At 32.0% G+C, this 16,868-nt stretch overlaps 2 protein-coding genes across 7 annotated transcripts in view; both read right to left on the bottom strand.

Moving 5' to 3' along the window:
• The window catches only part of LOC139510158 (PAN2-PAN3 deadenylation complex catalytic subunit PAN2-like), a 312,625-nt gene that overhangs the window by 27,664 nt on the left and 268,093 nt on the right, over positions 1–16,868 (bottom strand). The window lies entirely within an intron of this gene.
• On the bottom strand, positions 4,100–16,040 carry LOC139510160 (uncharacterized). The gene is made up of 5 exons (XM_071296511.1): positions 7,420–16,040; positions 6,371–6,576; positions 5,824–5,890; positions 5,437–5,508; positions 4,100–4,453 (listed from the first exon to the last, which is right to left on the bottom strand). Exon 1 carries the CDS (start codon positions 14,255–14,257, stop codon positions 12,788–12,790), a length of 1,470 nt encoding a protein of 489 aa, XP_071152612.1. The 5' UTR covers positions 14,258–16,040; the 3' UTR covers positions 4,100–4,453; positions 5,437–5,508; positions 5,824–5,890; positions 6,371–6,576; positions 7,420–12,787.

Below are 16,868 nucleotides of genomic sequence, written 5' to 3'. Positions count from 1 at the left end.
ACAGAAAAGAAGGTTATCTCAGAGGATATGTGCAAAATGTGTTGTATAAATGACCCTTGTCTAACGCCCTGTTTGGATGAAGTCAAAAGTGGGGAGCTTGGTACATAAAAGTTGAAGTCCATAATATAGACCTCACTAAATTTGTATAAAAAGCACTTTACAATGTCTATTGTACCTGTTTCATTACACATAACATATTTCTTTTCTTCTGTAGGATAGCAAGTAGTTCAAATATAAGCCTGTTTAGACTAAATTGCATGTTTTTCACTAATAAGGCAAAAATGATTGTATCAGACCATACTGTCTGCAAGAAAAGTTAAATGCAAGAGTCATTTTGTGCTCAGATTTGTTGTATCATGTCACATGAGTATAGAAATGATAAAAAAGACACAATTTTTTTTATTTCTTATAGCCTCAATATGCATTTTTTAATGTAAATATGTGGCATGGCCTAAATTGACCCTAAATTATTTCCAGTCTTACTTGGCCTAAGACCCTTTTAAACTAATATGATATGTTATTTGTAACTTTTCTTTCCATTTAAAGTACATTCAATACATATGTAAGGATTATTTATAACCAAAAAGCTTCACAAATTTAAAATTGCAGGAAAATATTACATCTTCATGTAAGGCCCCCCTTCATTGAAAAACCTCAATTTTTAGGCGCAGGCTCATATAAATTTGACTTTTGAATAATTATGCTAAGTCTGACAAATCAAATGAGTACTCTATTGCATTTAGTACATGATAATTGATATATTAAGGCATTTAAAAGTATTATTTTGCAATGCTTTAATTTTTAAAGCCCCAAATGTTGATAGTTGAAATTTTTCAATATTAACGTCAAAATTTAACACGCAAAGTTGAGTATAGAATTTAACATACTGTTTATAATATATATTCTATTGTTATGGAACTTTGTAAGCAGTGTTATAATTTATTAAGCTTTAGTCATACCAAGTTTTATTAAGTTTGGTCTATCCTATTAGGTCCGAGACCACAATTGTCGTCCCTTGATTTTCGTTGACCACAAATATAGTCCCTAGTGTTGACTGGGTTACTTGCCAATATTTTTTATACCCCTTCCAGATTTATTTCTCCATATTTTATGCCTCAAATTACAAGTAGGGGGGTTAAATTACACTGTAAAAAAATTTGGGTCCATAATTTTAAAGGAAAGTGGTGATTTAGTCCAGCTGAAAAAGGTTAAAAATTAGCACTTCGGAAGCTGTCAAAAGATTTCAAGACGCCCTAAACATAAAATTGTCCATATTTTGAGTTAAGAGCCGATGAAGTTTTCTATAATTTTGATATAATTTGTCCCAAAAGTAGCACAACATACTGCAAAAATTTCATTGAGAAAGCACAGGTGGGATTTTTTTAATATACATTTATGTTCTAAAAGAAATGCACTAAGAATTAATTGTGGTCTTGGACCATCACTGAAATTTTTAGTCTGTCCTTCCACGATTTTTTTTTTTTTTTTTGCAAAAGTCTAGTTTACTGTAAAAATTCGTTGAAAGGAACTTATTCTCCATGTATTTTATAAAAAAACTTGATGTGTCAAAGCGACACGAATGGTCCCATCTCAAGAAGTTGAAAAATCTGCAATTTCAATAACACATGTGGACACAAACATGATGGTAGTCTCACATATAAAAAATCAGCTGAAAATCTGGAGGCTTATAAAAATAAATTCTATAACTGTGATTTTCAACAATTTTCAAAGTTGTAAACCCTTAATTTTGGCAAAAATTAGTGGAGCGGAAAAAAATTTAACTTGATCTGTAACTCATCATGAGTAACTCACATACCAAAAATCAGCCCAATATCTAAAAGCGTTTAGAAAAAAAGTCTGTATAACTGATTTTCAACAATTTATCAAAGTCCATAGCCCATAATTTTTGCAAAAATTAGCCGAGCAGAAAAGACTTAAACTTTATCTGTAACTCATCTTGGTTAACTCACATGCCAAAAATCATCCCAATATCTGAAAGAGTTTAGAAAAAAAGTCCGTATAACTGTGATTTTCAACAATTTATCAAAGTCCAAACAAAGCCCATAATTTCGGCAAAATTTAGGGGAGCGGAAGGAAACTTAAACTTGATCTGTAACTCATCATGGTTAAGTCACATACGAAAAATCAGCCCAATATCTGAAAGAGTTTACAAAAAAAGTCTGTATAACTGTGATTTTCAACAATTTATCAAAGTCCAAAGCCCTTAATTTCGGCAAAAATTAGCGGAGCGGAAGGAAACTTAAACTTGATCTGTAACTCATCATGGTTAACTCACATACCAAAAATCAGCCCAATATCTGAAGGTGTTTAGAAAAAAACTCTGTATAATGGTTTGTTGTGGAATGACGGAATTTCGGAATGATGCTATTATTTACTCAAGGCTCTGTTCTGATAGAATTATTAAGAAACTAATAAGGTACAATTGATCAGTCGTGATTTTTGGAATTACGGAATTTCTGAATTACGGACAAGGGTAAAACTATATGGCACCAACAACTTCGTTGAGGGGCCATAAAAAAAAAATTGTTTTATTTATTTCATGAAAAATAATGAAATGGTAGAGCTTTTCATCAGGTAACTAATATTTAATAATTTTATAAAATTAGTTATTTATCAAAAGATCCCTTTTAAAATCAACATGTGTCTAGGTATTTCCAAGCTGATATATAATATAACAGAAATAATTTGAATATTATGGAACAAAAGAAACTAGAGGCTCTAAAGAGCCTGTGTCGCTCACCTTGGTCTATGTGCATATTAAACAAAGGACACAGATAAATTTATAACAAAATTGTGTTTTGGTGATTGTGATGTTTGTGGATCTTACTTTACTGAACATTCTTGCTACTTACAATTTTCTCTATCTATAATAAACTTGGCCCTTTAAATACAGAGGAAAATATTTTGTAAAATTTACAAAAATTTACAAAAATTAATAAAAATTGTTAAAAATTGACTATAAGGGACAATTACTCCTTAAGGTGGATCCCTACAGATATAGCAAATTTTTTTTCACCATTGAATTTTTCTTAAAATTTGCATACATATACTATGCAATGGCCTCTATGAAAATTTGAGTTAAAAATAGTATGTCACCAGACTCGTTTCCATGGTAACGGTCACCAAAGTTGGTACATCACGTGTATGCATAAATACATACCTGATGTAGAAACTCTGGATTTTTTTCAAGCCTTTGAAAGTATTTTGAAGGGTTTGTTCTTCATTTATTACAAAATTATTATTTAAAATGTAAATAAAACACTAATAATGGCAGTTTTATTCATTTTCATTGATTTCGTCTCTAATTTCATCAACACTGCTCCACAAAAAAAAAACACAGATTTTGTTAAAAATTTCTATTTTTCTTAAATTTCCAAAAAAATGGTCCAATGAATATTTTTTTAAATTTGACATAAGATGGTCATAACAATGAGCTTTAAAAAGAAATAAAAAAAAATATGGGTCACCAGACTATTTTTTGCACGAAAAATGTTTTTGTGACCCCTAACGAAACAGTGATCAACAGCAGTTTTTTGTATATCTTTCATCATCGGTGATCAAAGTGTGACATATGTTGTCATATCCTTTGTTAAACTAACACAGAATAATACAGTTTCACAAGGCAATCAAATGAGAACAATTTTTTGGTTTCTATGAACAACGGTTACCATGGCAACAGGACATGAAGTTGGAAAATTCAAGTTTTTGCATTGTTCTGATGTGCAAGATTAACAACCTAACAGACAATGGCAGATCAAATACCATGATTTCAGACCAACAACACATGGCTTCTATGTAAATGTAAACAAATATTATGATACATTGTAATGCAGCTTATATTAGCATTACTGTGGTCTTAAATGAGCAAAATAAATTACTCAGAAGTTAGCGAAAATCACCAAATATATTTTTTTTTTACTTATCGATTCATAGGTAACAGTCATGCAAGTAAATGGATTAAAAAAGACTTTGTCACCTTTTCCACAATTAATGATTTAAGTTTGATGAAGCATAATGATAATACATTATATATTTCAGTTGTCATAGTAACATAACCAAAAAATGATGAAATTATAACTTTTTCAAAGGTTTTTCAACTTTCTTTATTTTGAATGCCTCAATAATCAAGCAAACATATAACTGTTATATTTACAAATGTGTAAATAGTTTACTCCTCTGATTCAGTCAAGTACTTATTGATAGTCATAGCATTATTAGAGTTCACTGTGTTCTCAGTCAAAATTATCAATCCTTCCATATTGAATAGTACATGTTGCTCCCAGTCAGATATAGCATATTACTATTAGTGGCAATTCTTTTCTTTCAAAATCTTTGTTTTCTGGTTATCTGTTTGCCTCTCTAATTTCTTATTCATACTTTCCCAAATTTTCTACGTAAATTTTCCAGGGGAACATTCTGTTGCTGCATTTACCTGAAAGTTTAATTTATTTATTTGTAATGAAAAGGTGTAATATATACTAATAAACTACTAAATCTATATAATATTTCAGTGAGTGCAAAATTAATCCAATCATGCATTACAACATCAATTTAAAAAGATTATATTATACCTGACTAACAAAGGTACTCATTAAGAGTTTTATAATATGATATATGGCCAGGTTTTTGAAGTGATTGCAATAATTAGGTCAGCTGATGGGTATGCATTTTATATTGCTTTTGCATATGATGGCCATCCTTTTTAGTGGTTTTTGTTTTGTGAACAATGGCAATTTGGAATGCAATAATTGACAATATAAATGATATCGGGAGCATTATAGGGTCCAATGCAAATAAATTCAAGGTATACACATGTATATTTAATAGGTGTGACCTTTACCATATATGTGTACCTTAAATCAAAACAGTTGAACTGTTCTTTTTGGTAAAAAATTACATATATACAGCATGTGACCAAGTTTGAAATAAACATAAGTTATCTACATCACATAGTTATCTTCATTGTCAGAATTGTGGCACATAAGAACCAGTGGCAGTCTTGATAATATACTTTGTATTTAAATTATAAAATAAAGTACAAATCAAGTGTAAAATGTGGATCACTGTGACCTTCTTTTGCCTGGAAGCTGAGTTACTTACTGAGACTCTGAGAGTGTATATATAAGTTTGCATGATCTGACACCTTTTAGTTGCTGAGATATACATTTGTTGTATATGAAATTGGATGTTAAATGTAACCAAAGTCAGTGAAGTGGAAAATGTAGGTCAGTGACATCTGTGTACAAGTTTACATGATCCTACATTTTATAGTTGAGTCTACTAAATATATTGTCCAAAAAAGAAATGTTATAAATGCCTGCAAAACACCATTATCAGATTAAAAAGTCTCAAATGGAACCTAAGGTTTTTTTCAAAGGTAACTACATGTAATTATCCTAAAATGTATGTATTTACCATTGACAGTCATCCTTCATTTTTCTACAAAACTGCTGCTAATAACCTGCTGTTAAATGATGACCATGAGACCTACAATTGATAACAAATATAACAAAAATTAAATAAGTAAATTAATATAATCAGATAATATAGGATTCATAAAAAGTGAGAGTTTTATATTACTTTTTATCAATGTTGGTTGTTCAATATCAAAATAGTGAAAATAATGATAAAAAAGCCATATTCCATATAATAACAAGAGCATTGCTAAGTATGGCATCCTCTCACCATAGAAGACTGTTGCTTTCACATGGGTGTTTAGAATCTACAATGTCCACTTTCACCTTGACATTTGGGAATATCTTTTCTATTAATAAAGTTAAAGTCTAAATTCTTTAAATTTACCTGTATTACTTTCATAGTTTCAACCAGTACCAAACATTTGCAATTCTGAAACATAACTAGCTTCAACCTAATGAAAAAAAGTGATAACAAATATATATAAATGAAAGTGCATGCAGTGTTCAAATACTATAGCTAAAACATATTACATTTAAAATTAACTGGAAACTCAGGCTGTTAACAATGAAATTTGTAATAATAATATGTATAAAGGCTTTCAAAACCAAATAGGTTTCATTAAATTTGTTGAAATTATACATTAATATAGATTTCATTTAATAAATTATACATATGTAACTAATTCTAGTTCAATATTTTTGTTGAAACAAATTCTGTCATGTTCTATACATGAAAGTCTTCAAGTATATATAACAATGCTTTACCACAAAATTGATTTGAAATATTGACCCTAAACTTGAAATTATTACCAAGATCTGTTAATTCATTTTTATGACTGCTTAAGTGCAAATATGAATATAATTATGGTCCTCATTATACTTTATATCTACTTAGGAAAATTTATGAATTATATGACTAAAGGTTTAATTACCTTCCAATTATTCATTAAATTAACCATGTTTAAAACTGTTTCTTCTTTTGAATTTATTTACAGGATTCTTTTGCAACTGCAAATATTTTCTTTCCAGTTTAATTCTCCTTTTTCTTTAAGTATGGCTGATGAATTCACAGACAGTACATTCAATCCATTAAGGAAATTGTTGAAATGTGTGGCACAAATTCCTGCATGTATCATTCCTGAAAAATATGATATGAAATGTCAGTCTGCACATGTATTGGTTATTTAGATAAACTATAAACTATTTAGACTTGAGTTCATAATTTTATTTGGAATATACAATTGATTTTTTCAATTTATATTTATATAATATGATTGTGAATTCATGTTTACCTTTATTCTTATAGATCACAGACTCACATTTATTTCTAATAATGTGGAATGAGGGTGGGTGCCCCCCTTCTTAATTTTCTTTTTTGCCTTCATGCATTATCCTGCATTATACACATCATTCTAAATGACTAAATATGTAAGGTTTCCGACCACTTGGTCTCTGATCACATGCAAAAGATGACTTAATATGAAAATTCTGATTATAAAATAAAGAAAACTAATATTTTGAGTTTGTAAAACATTATTTTTGTGAATGAATCATTGTGACTGCAATTGTTTACTTTTTCAATTCTAATTTTATTTATGGTTATATAATTGCTACCAAATAAGTATTTACAAAATAATCCTCTCCTTTTGGATGCAAAACTAAAAAGCCCCTTATGTATAGATGTCTTTGTGTACATTGCAAAAATGATAAATAACTTCCAGGGGCAAAATTCCAGAAAAATTACTACATTTGTAAGTCCAGCTTCATAAAAAATTTGGGCAGCACTTCCCCTCAAAATAAAGCTTTTTACCCTCAAACCACATAAACCCCAGACCATAATAGAGGGGAATTAAAGAAAGAAAAAGAGAGGTGTGGGGCAGGTTCATTTATTCAAGACATGAAACCATACACCTTCTCCAACCAGTAAAATGTGTAAAGTCTAAAGAGAATATATAATAAAGAGAAAATTGAACTCTCTTACCATGTCCAGCTTTTGAATTGATAACAAATCCACCAGTCCCATTTTCCCCCTCGTTTCTACACTGTCACACATGATATGCAGGTTACATGCACTGCAGCTACAACGATATGGTATGGACAAAATGCTCCACGGCCTCCACCTCCTGGTCCAAGCCTTGAAGGTCGTATTTCCGTTCACAGACAGTATCCGTAGGGGACAGTTTTGCATCTTAACGAACATATTCTGCGCTAGGTGATCATCAGAGCTAGCCGTCGACCTTCTTTCCAGGTTCCGTCAAACGAAACATCACTGTCTGTGATCGGACGCCGAATTTCTCCAACTCTCAAAAACTTATATCATATGATATTATAAGTTGAGAATCATTTAAGACTGTGTGAACTTTCAGGCTGAAGCTATTCATATTCTTTATTTTTAAAGAACGCATGCATTTATCCTTTATGATAAACCTTCCTTTCTTCTGAGCGATGAGCTGTAACTTGGAAGTTGTTTACACACGTTGACAACAGACGACATCGAAACTGTTACCGTGACCTAGATATACAGGCGATATATCCTAAATTTTTAAACGGGAACCAGTTTTACATCAGTAAAATGTTGTTATCTCCCTTAGTATCGGAAGTCACCTTAAGGGGTTAACTGACCATTTTGGTCATGTTGACTTATTTGTAGATCTTACTTTGCTGAACATTATTGCTGTTTACAGTTTATCTCTATCTATTATAATATTCAAGATAATAACCAAAAACTGCAAAATTTCCTTAAAATTACTAATTCTGGAGCAGCAACCCAACAACAGGTGGTCTGTTTTGTCTGAAAATTTCAGGGCAGATAGATCTTAACCTGATAAACAATTTCTCCCGTTTCAGATTTGCTCTAAATGCTTTGGTTTCAGAGATATAAGCCAAAATCTACATTTCGCCCCTATGTACTATTTTCAGCCATGGCGGCCATCTTGGTTGGTTGGCAGGGTCAGGCCACACATTTTTAAAACTAGATACCCAAATGATGATTGTGGCCAGGTTTGGATTAATTTGGCCCAGTAGTTTCAGAGGAGAAGATTTTTTAAAAGAATACTAAAATTTTAGAAAAATGGTTAAAAATTGACTATAAAGGGCAATAACTCCTCAATTTTGGTCATGTTGACTTATTTGTAAATCTTACTTTGCTGAACATTATTGCTGTTTACAGTTCATCTCTATCTATAATGATATTCAAGATAATAAGCAAAAACTGCAAAATTTCCTTAAAATTACTAATTCCACGGCAGCAACCCAACAACAAGTTGTCCAAATTGTCTGAAAATTTCAGGGCAGAAAGATCTTGACCTAATAGATTATTTTACCCCCATGTCATATTTGCTCTAAATGCTTTGGTTTTAGAGTTATAAGCCAAAATCTACATTTTTACCCCTATGTTCTATTTTTAGCCATGGCGGCCATCTTGGTTGGTTGGCAGGGTCACGCCACACATTTTTAAAACTAGATACCCAAATGATGATTGTGGCCAAGTTCGGATTAATTTGGCCCAGTAGTTTCAGAGTAGAAGATTTTTGTAAAAGATTACTAAGATTTACGAAAAATGGTTAAAAATTGAATATAAAGGGCAATAACTCCTAAAGGGGTCAACTGACCATTTCGGTCATGTTGACTTAGGCCAACTAAAATTAATTAGTAGATTTTCATCCAAATTTTTGAAAAAAATGGGGCGGGTGGGAGGATTTTATTTTTAAAATTTTATTTCATATGAAACCCTGTTGTGACGAGTTCTTCATATATGCAAGTGTAATAATAAGCTTATATCATGTATACACAAGTAGGAAGAATCTTACATGATTTTATAAATCCTTAAATAAATATATATATCTTATTGTGGTTTTTTAAAAACAACAAAAACGGGAAATGCTCTCTTCAGTTGGACTACCTACATCAAATGTATTTGAGTTTCTAAACAATGGTTTGTATTCCCATAAAATGAAGCAAATGCATTGGTATGCAAAACAATTATTAGGAGTACAGAATAAAATGAAAACTCAAACAGTGTTGAAAATAATAGGGTTGGTACTTGATGCAAGATGAAAATATAATTACCATGTAAAACATGAACTTAACAAAAACTAGAGGCTCTAAAGAGCCTGTGTCGCTCACCTTGGTCTATGTGAATATTAAACAAAGGACGCAGATGGATTCATGACAAAATTGTGTTTTGGTGATGGTGATGTGTTTGTAAATCTTACTTTACTGAACATTCTTGCTGCTTACAATTATCTCTATCTATAATGAACTTGGCCCAGTAGTTTCAGAGGAGAAGATTTTTGTAAAAGATAACTAAGATTTACGAAAAATGGTTCAAAATTGACTATAAAGGGCAATAACTCCTAAAGGGGTCAACTGACCATTTCAGTCATGTTGACTTATTTGTAAATCTTACTTTGCTGAACATTATTGCTGTTTACAGTTTATCTCTATCTATAATAATATTCAAGATAATAACCAAAAACAGCAAAATTTCCTTAAAATTACCAATTCAGGGGCAGCAACCCAACAACAGGTCGTCGGATTCATCTGAAAATTTCAGGGCAGATAGATCTTGACCTGATAATCAATTTTACTAATGTCAGATTTGCTCTAAATGCTTTGGTTTTTGAGTTATAAGCCAAAAACTGAATTTTACCCCTATGTTCTATTTTTAGCCGTGGTGGCCATCTTGGTTGGTTGACCAGGTCACGCCACACATTTTTTTAACTAGATACCCCAATGATGATTGTGGCCAAGTTTGGTTTAATTTGGCCTAGTGTTTTCAGAGGAGAAGATTTTTGTAATAGATTACTAAGATTTACGAAAAATGGTTAAAAATTGACTATAAAGGGCAATAACTCCTAAAGGGGTCAACTGACCATTTCAGTCATGTTGACTTATTTGTAAATCTTACTTTGCTGAACATTATTGCTGTTTACAGTTTATCTCTATCTATAATAATATTCAAGATAAATAACCAAAAACAGCAAAATTTCCTTAAAATTACCAATTCAGGGGCAGCAACCCAACAACAGGTTGTCCGATTCATCTGTAAATTTCAGGGCAGATAGATCTTGACCTGATTATCAATTTTACTTCATGTCAGATTTGCTCTAAATGCTTTGGTTTTTGAGTTATAAGCCAAAAACTTCATTTTACTCCTATGTCCTATTTTTAGCTGTGGCGGCCATCTTGGTTGGTTGACCAGGTCACGCCACACATTTTTTAAACTAGATACCCCAATTGTGATTGTGGCCAAGTTTGGTTTAATTTGGGCCAGTAGTTTCAGAGAAGAAGATTTTTGTAAAAGATTACTAAGATTTACGAAAAATGGTTAAAAATTGACTATAAAGGGCAATAACTCCTAAAGGGGTCAACTGACTATTTCGGTCATGTTGACTTATTTGTAAATCTTACTTTGCTGAACATTATTGCTGTTTACAGTTTATCTCTATCTATAATAATATTCAAGATAATAACCAAAAACAGCAAAATTTCCTTAAAATTACCAATTCAGGGGCAGCAACCCAACAACGGGTTGTCCGATTTATCTGAAAATTGCAGGGCAGATTGATCTTGACCTGATAAACAATTTTACCCCATGTCAGATTTGCTCTAAATGCTTTGGTTTTTGAGTTATAAGCCAAAAACTGCATTTTACCCCTATGTTCTATTTTTAGCCATGGCGGCCATCTTGGTTGGTTGGCCGGGTCACGCCACACATTTTTTAAACTAGATACCCCAATGATGATTGTGGCCAAGTTTGGTTTAATTTGGCCTAGTAGTTTCAGAGGAGAAGATTTTTGTAAAAGTTAACGACGACGGACGACGACGACGGACGACGGACGCCGGACGCAAAGTGATGGGAAAAGCTCACTTGGCCCTTTGGGCCAGGTGAGCTAAAAAAATGTTGTTTAATGAGTCTTTTGGGTGTATTGTGACATTTTCTGTTTGTCAACATAAAAAGACAGACATGGGTAAAATCTGAGGGCTTGCATGAATAAAATGGCTTTCTTTAACTTTAATGATAAATGTACCTATACTTTAGAGTTAGAGTTCAAGTTCATAGTAATGGTAAGGATAGAAGATGTTTTAGAAGAGGGACGAAAGGGGTGATCTCAGGTGCTCCGAAAGGGTAAGCAGATCCTGCTCCAAATGTGGTACCCGTCGTGTTGCTTATGTGATAACAAATCCGGTCTAATTCGGTAGGTCACATTCATGAAAGGGAAGGGGACTGTAGTTACGACGAAAGGAACATGTCTGATATCATTTGTGAAACGGTTATTCCATAACGGTCAACCAACTCTTGATGGCATCCGTAAAATTTACGAAGGGATGATTTCAACTTCACCAGTTGGAACTCTTGGTTTAATAGCTTCCTTGTGATCAGCAACCCTCTATCAAGAAAATGGTGATAGGAAATGCAAGCACGGGAATATCGTATCAATTGGGAGATATATACCCTGTATGCAGGTGCTGCTGGAATGTTGCTACTTAGAAATGGAAAGTTCACAATTGGAGAGCTGAAATCATCTCTTTTGTCGTAAAGTTTTGTTTTCAACCGACCCTAATTGTCAATTTCTAGATGTAAGTCAAGATATGAGGCCGACTTAACTGTTAGGGTTAGGGCTAGTGTTATGGTTATGTATGATAAGATAAGATATTTTTTATTTCCAATTATGGGCCCCAAAGGGCATAAACATTACAACATCAATAATTTTTTCATAATACAATACAAACAATGAGATAAAAAAAAAAAAAAAGTTAAACGAGAACTATTTAAGTTCTTAAAGAATACGTAGATAAAGAATCTATAGTATGTTTTTTTTTTTTAATACTAATGCATTTTATTACAAGTGTGGTTGATATAGATAACAAACAAGCAGCCCAAAAAGAAAAAAAAAAGAAGAAGAAAAATAGATATCCACATATGTATAGTACACAAAAAGTTGGATCAATTAAATATATAATAATTAGCCAAAAAGAAAGTAGAAATTAAACATGTCCATGACTCATCCTGTGTCAGCAGCAAATAGGAAAGCATTATGGTTTCCTAAAGGCAGCTGACACCAGGGGACGATACCTTATGGGCCATAGGCATGTAAAATGTGTGTAAATGTCTCTTTCCTACCTGTATCAAAAGCAAACAAGGAAGCATCATAGGTAACTTGAATGCAGTTGATACCAGGGGACGATGCCTCAAGGATATAAGAGAACATTTGAATAAATAATATATCTTAACAATTATTTTCTTTTTTTTATCGGCTAGTATGTTTGTGATATTCAGATGAATATAATTTTCTATGTCCAATCAAATGTATATACACACATAGATTTCCTTTAACTAATCTTCACTAAGGAAGATGTTTGTATATAAAATTACATATTATTTTAAGTAACTCAACATTTTCTACACTAAATAACCAGATAATTTTGCTTTGACTGTTCATATGATTAAAATAAGAATTATATTGTGCAATACTAGCTAACATACAATTTCTATCATCCTCAAATTTGTTACAATCAAATAGAAAATGAGCCTCATCTTCGACAGTATTGGAAGAACATTTATTACATATTCTGTTAATTCGGGGAATACCCTGATATCTACCTAATTCTATTTGTAATCTATGAGAAGATACACGTAATTTAGTAAAACTTCTTCTAAGTTCAAAATTCTTGATCAATGTTAGATATTTTTCAAAACCAAAATTTGTTTTATATAAAAGGTAGGTTTTCAGTTTACTGTCTGAAAATTTATCTATTTGTTTTTTCCAACAGCTAATAAACAATATTGATAGCTTGGTTTGTATATATTTCTTAAATTTGTATAAGGATTCACAAAATGGAGCATTTATGGCATTTGTATAGTCAATACCAAGTATTTTAAAAACAACATTTATTGAACCATACCATGATGTTATATTCATGTGATGTAGTGTCTTTGATTGTGTATATGCCTCTTTTAATAGAGGAAAATTATTACCTAAATTCTCTAATCTATACCAGTACAATAACATTCCTTTTATAATATTAAAATATATTGGAAATCTTCCAAGTTCAGATAACACTGCAGCATTTGTTGTTTTCTTGTGTACCCCAAGTATAAATTTACAAAATTTTATATGAAGTTTCTCACAGGGTAAACCTGAATATAATTTTTCAAAAGATATATCTTCCTTCTTACATTTAGAGGAAAGAGAATTAAACATCCCCCATATTTCGCTACCATATAATAAAATAGGTTTTACAGTGTGGTCAAAAACATGAATACTTGTTTTTACATCAGGATTAAGTGATAAAAGATCTTTCCTTAATTTGAAATGAGCTTTCAGGGATTTTTTGTATAGTTCATTTTGAGCATAACTGAATGAACCAGATGAGCTTAAATATAAACCTAGGTATTTGTATTTTGAAACACATTCCAGATTTATATTCTGAAATGTGAATATCTGTTTTACATGTCTGCCTGCCTTGTTGAAAATCAGCACCTTTGTCTTATTAGTATTCACATTGAGACACCAATCTTTGCAAAATTTATCAAGCATTCCCAGCTTTTCTCGTAGTCCTTCAGCTGATGTAGATAATAAAACAATATCATCAGCATACATTAAACAATGTAGATCTTTGTCATTGACATTAACTGGGTCTCTAGTATCTGACAAATATCTGGGCAAATCATTTATGAATATCTTGAATAAATTCGGACTGAGGTTGTATGGGTTAGGGTAAGATTGGGGTTTAGTACAGTTTAGTTTAGCTCTATAAGAGTTTGGACTCCTAAAGTAAAAGAAGGCCATTAAAATGCGTATGTTAGTTGACATTTTTAAATTCAATATACGGTTATAAATCTGACGGTTTCGTGCTTGTGTTTCAATATCTTTAATCCAGTCATGTTTTTTGTATCAATGGTGTCTACGAATCTTATGCTTTGGATATCATTCACAGTTTAAATTTCCTGACACAAAATCATTGCTTAAATAAAAAAAAAACGCAGTTTTCTAATCACAGAAATCATTTGTGACATGCGGTCTTGGAAACAGTGTGTTTCTCGTAACACGAATATTTCACGTCATTCTCGAAATCAATTTTTACTATCGGGAGATGATGTTGTCATCATAGATCAACAGAATATGTCGACCTAATCATTTTGGTTAGATTTACTCGAGGTACAAAACCAAAATTTGAAACGGGAAGCTTTGAATGAAACGAAATTGTAACGGTTACCGGTAATCATGGTAATGGAAATGAACAAATTTTTAATCTGGAAATGGTAAATTTTATAAAATAAAAAAAATCAGGGCGGGACGATTTCATTCAATTATATGTACTCAAGTTATTATCTGGAAACCAAATGTTTTCTGAATATGACGACAACATCACCGCCATACCATTTCTCTGTCAATTTTTTGAGTTCTTTAAAAAGGGACATTGTAATCACATTGATTGGTGTTCATCACCACTTTTGTGGTACTTTGTGGCAGTCATTTTTTTTTGGTGGATGAAGCTAGAAGAGAACCTAACTAACAAACCTAGTCAATTAGAGTTAAGTGTACCTGCCAAATTCGGGAATCAAACTTACAACCTCAGTGTTAACAATAGACTAATGATACAGTAGTTAGATTACTTATGACCATTAGGGCACAGAGGCCCCCAACAAAAACATACATGTAACTGCCTATCAATGCTAAATCTAACTTCATAAATAAGTAAATTAACTAGAGGCTCTAAAGAGCCTGTGTCGCTCACCTTGGTCTATGTGCATATTAAACAAAGGACACAAATGGATTCATGACAAAATTGTATTTTGGTGATGGTGATGTGTTTGAAGTTCTTACTTTACTGAACGATTTTGCTTCTTACAATTATATCTATAATGAACTTTGCCCATTAGTAACAGAGAACTATATTTGGTAAAAATTTACATAAATTTACCAAATTAATGAAAATTGTTAAAAATTGACTATAAAGGGCAATAACTCCTTAAGGGGTCAATTGACCATTTAGGTCATGTTGACTTATTTGTAGATCTTACTTTGCTGAACATTATTGCTGTTTACAGTTTATCGCTATCTATAATAGTATTCAAGATAACCAAAAACGGCAAAATTTCTTTAAAAATTACCAATTGGAGGGCAGCAACCCAACAACCAGTTGTCCAATTCATCTGAAAAATTCAGGGCAGATAGATATTGACTTGATTAACAATTTAACTTCTTGTCAGATTTGCTCTAGATGCTTTGGTTTCATAGTTATAAGCCAAAAACCGCATTTTACCCCTATGTTCTATTTTTAGCCGTGGCGGCCATCTTGGTTGAATGGCCAGGTCATCGGACACATTTTTCAAACTAGATACCCCAAAGATGATTGTGGCCTAGTAGTTTCAGTGGAGATTTTGTAAAAGATTACTTAGATTTATGAAAAATGGTTAAAGATTGACTATAAAGGGCAATAACTCCTAAACGGGTCAACTGACCATTTTGGTCATGTTGACTTATTTGTAGATCTTACTTTGCTGAACATTATTGCTGTTTACAGTTTATCTCTATCTATAATAATATTCAAGATAATAACCAAAAACAGCAAAATTTCCTCAAAATTACCAATTCAGGGACAGCAACCCAACAACCGATTGACCAATTCATCTGAAAATTTCAGGGCAGATAGATCTTGACCTGATAGACATTTTTATCCCATGTCAGATTTCCTCAAAATGCTTTGGTTTTTGAGTTATAAGCCAAAAACTGCATTTTACCCCTATGTTCTATTTTTAGCGGTGGCGGCCATCTTGGTTGGTTGACCAGGTCACGCCACACATTTTTTAAACTAGATACCCCAAAGATGATTGTGGCCAAGTTTGGATTAATTTGGCCCAGTAGTTTCAGAGGAGAAGATTTTTGTAAAAGATTACTTTAATTTACGAAAAATGGTTAAAAATTGACTATAAAGGGCAATAACTCCTAAACGGGTCAACTGACCATTTTGGTCATGTTGACTTATTTGTAGATCTTACTTTGTTGAACATTATTGCTGTTTACAGTTTATCTCTATCTATAATAATATTCAAGATAATAACCAAAAACAGCAAAATTTCCTTAAAATTACCAATTCAGGGGCAGCAACCCAACAACCGATTGACCGATTCATCTGACAATTTCAGGGCAGATAGATCTTGACCTGATAAACATTTTTATCCCATGTCAGATTTCCTCAAAATGCTTTGGTTTTTGAGTTATAAGCCAAAAACTGCATTTTACCCCTTTGTTCTATTTTTAGCTGTGGCGGCCATCTTGGTTGGTTGACCAGGTCACGCCACACATTTTTTAAACTAGATACCCCAAAGATGATTGTGGCCAAGTTTGGATTAATTTGGCCCAGTAGTTTCAGAGGAGAAGATTTTTGTAAAAGATTACTTTAATTAACGAAAAATGGTTA

The sequence above is a fragment of the Mytilus edulis genome, chromosome 2 (assembly GCF_963676685.1).
Source record: "Mytilus edulis chromosome 2, xbMytEdul2.2, whole genome shotgun sequence".
Taxonomy (NCBI): Eukaryota; Metazoa; Mollusca; class Bivalvia; order Mytilida; family Mytilidae; genus Mytilus; species Mytilus edulis.
The sequence above is the reverse complement of the archived record's forward strand: the minus strand, read 5'-3'. Positions and strand labels throughout refer to the sequence as shown.

Coding starts and splice junctions, on each gene's coding strand:
- LOC139510160 (XM_071296511.1), bottom strand. CDS start 14,257: ATGTCAACTAACATACGCATTTTAATGGCCTTCTTTTACTTTAGGAGT.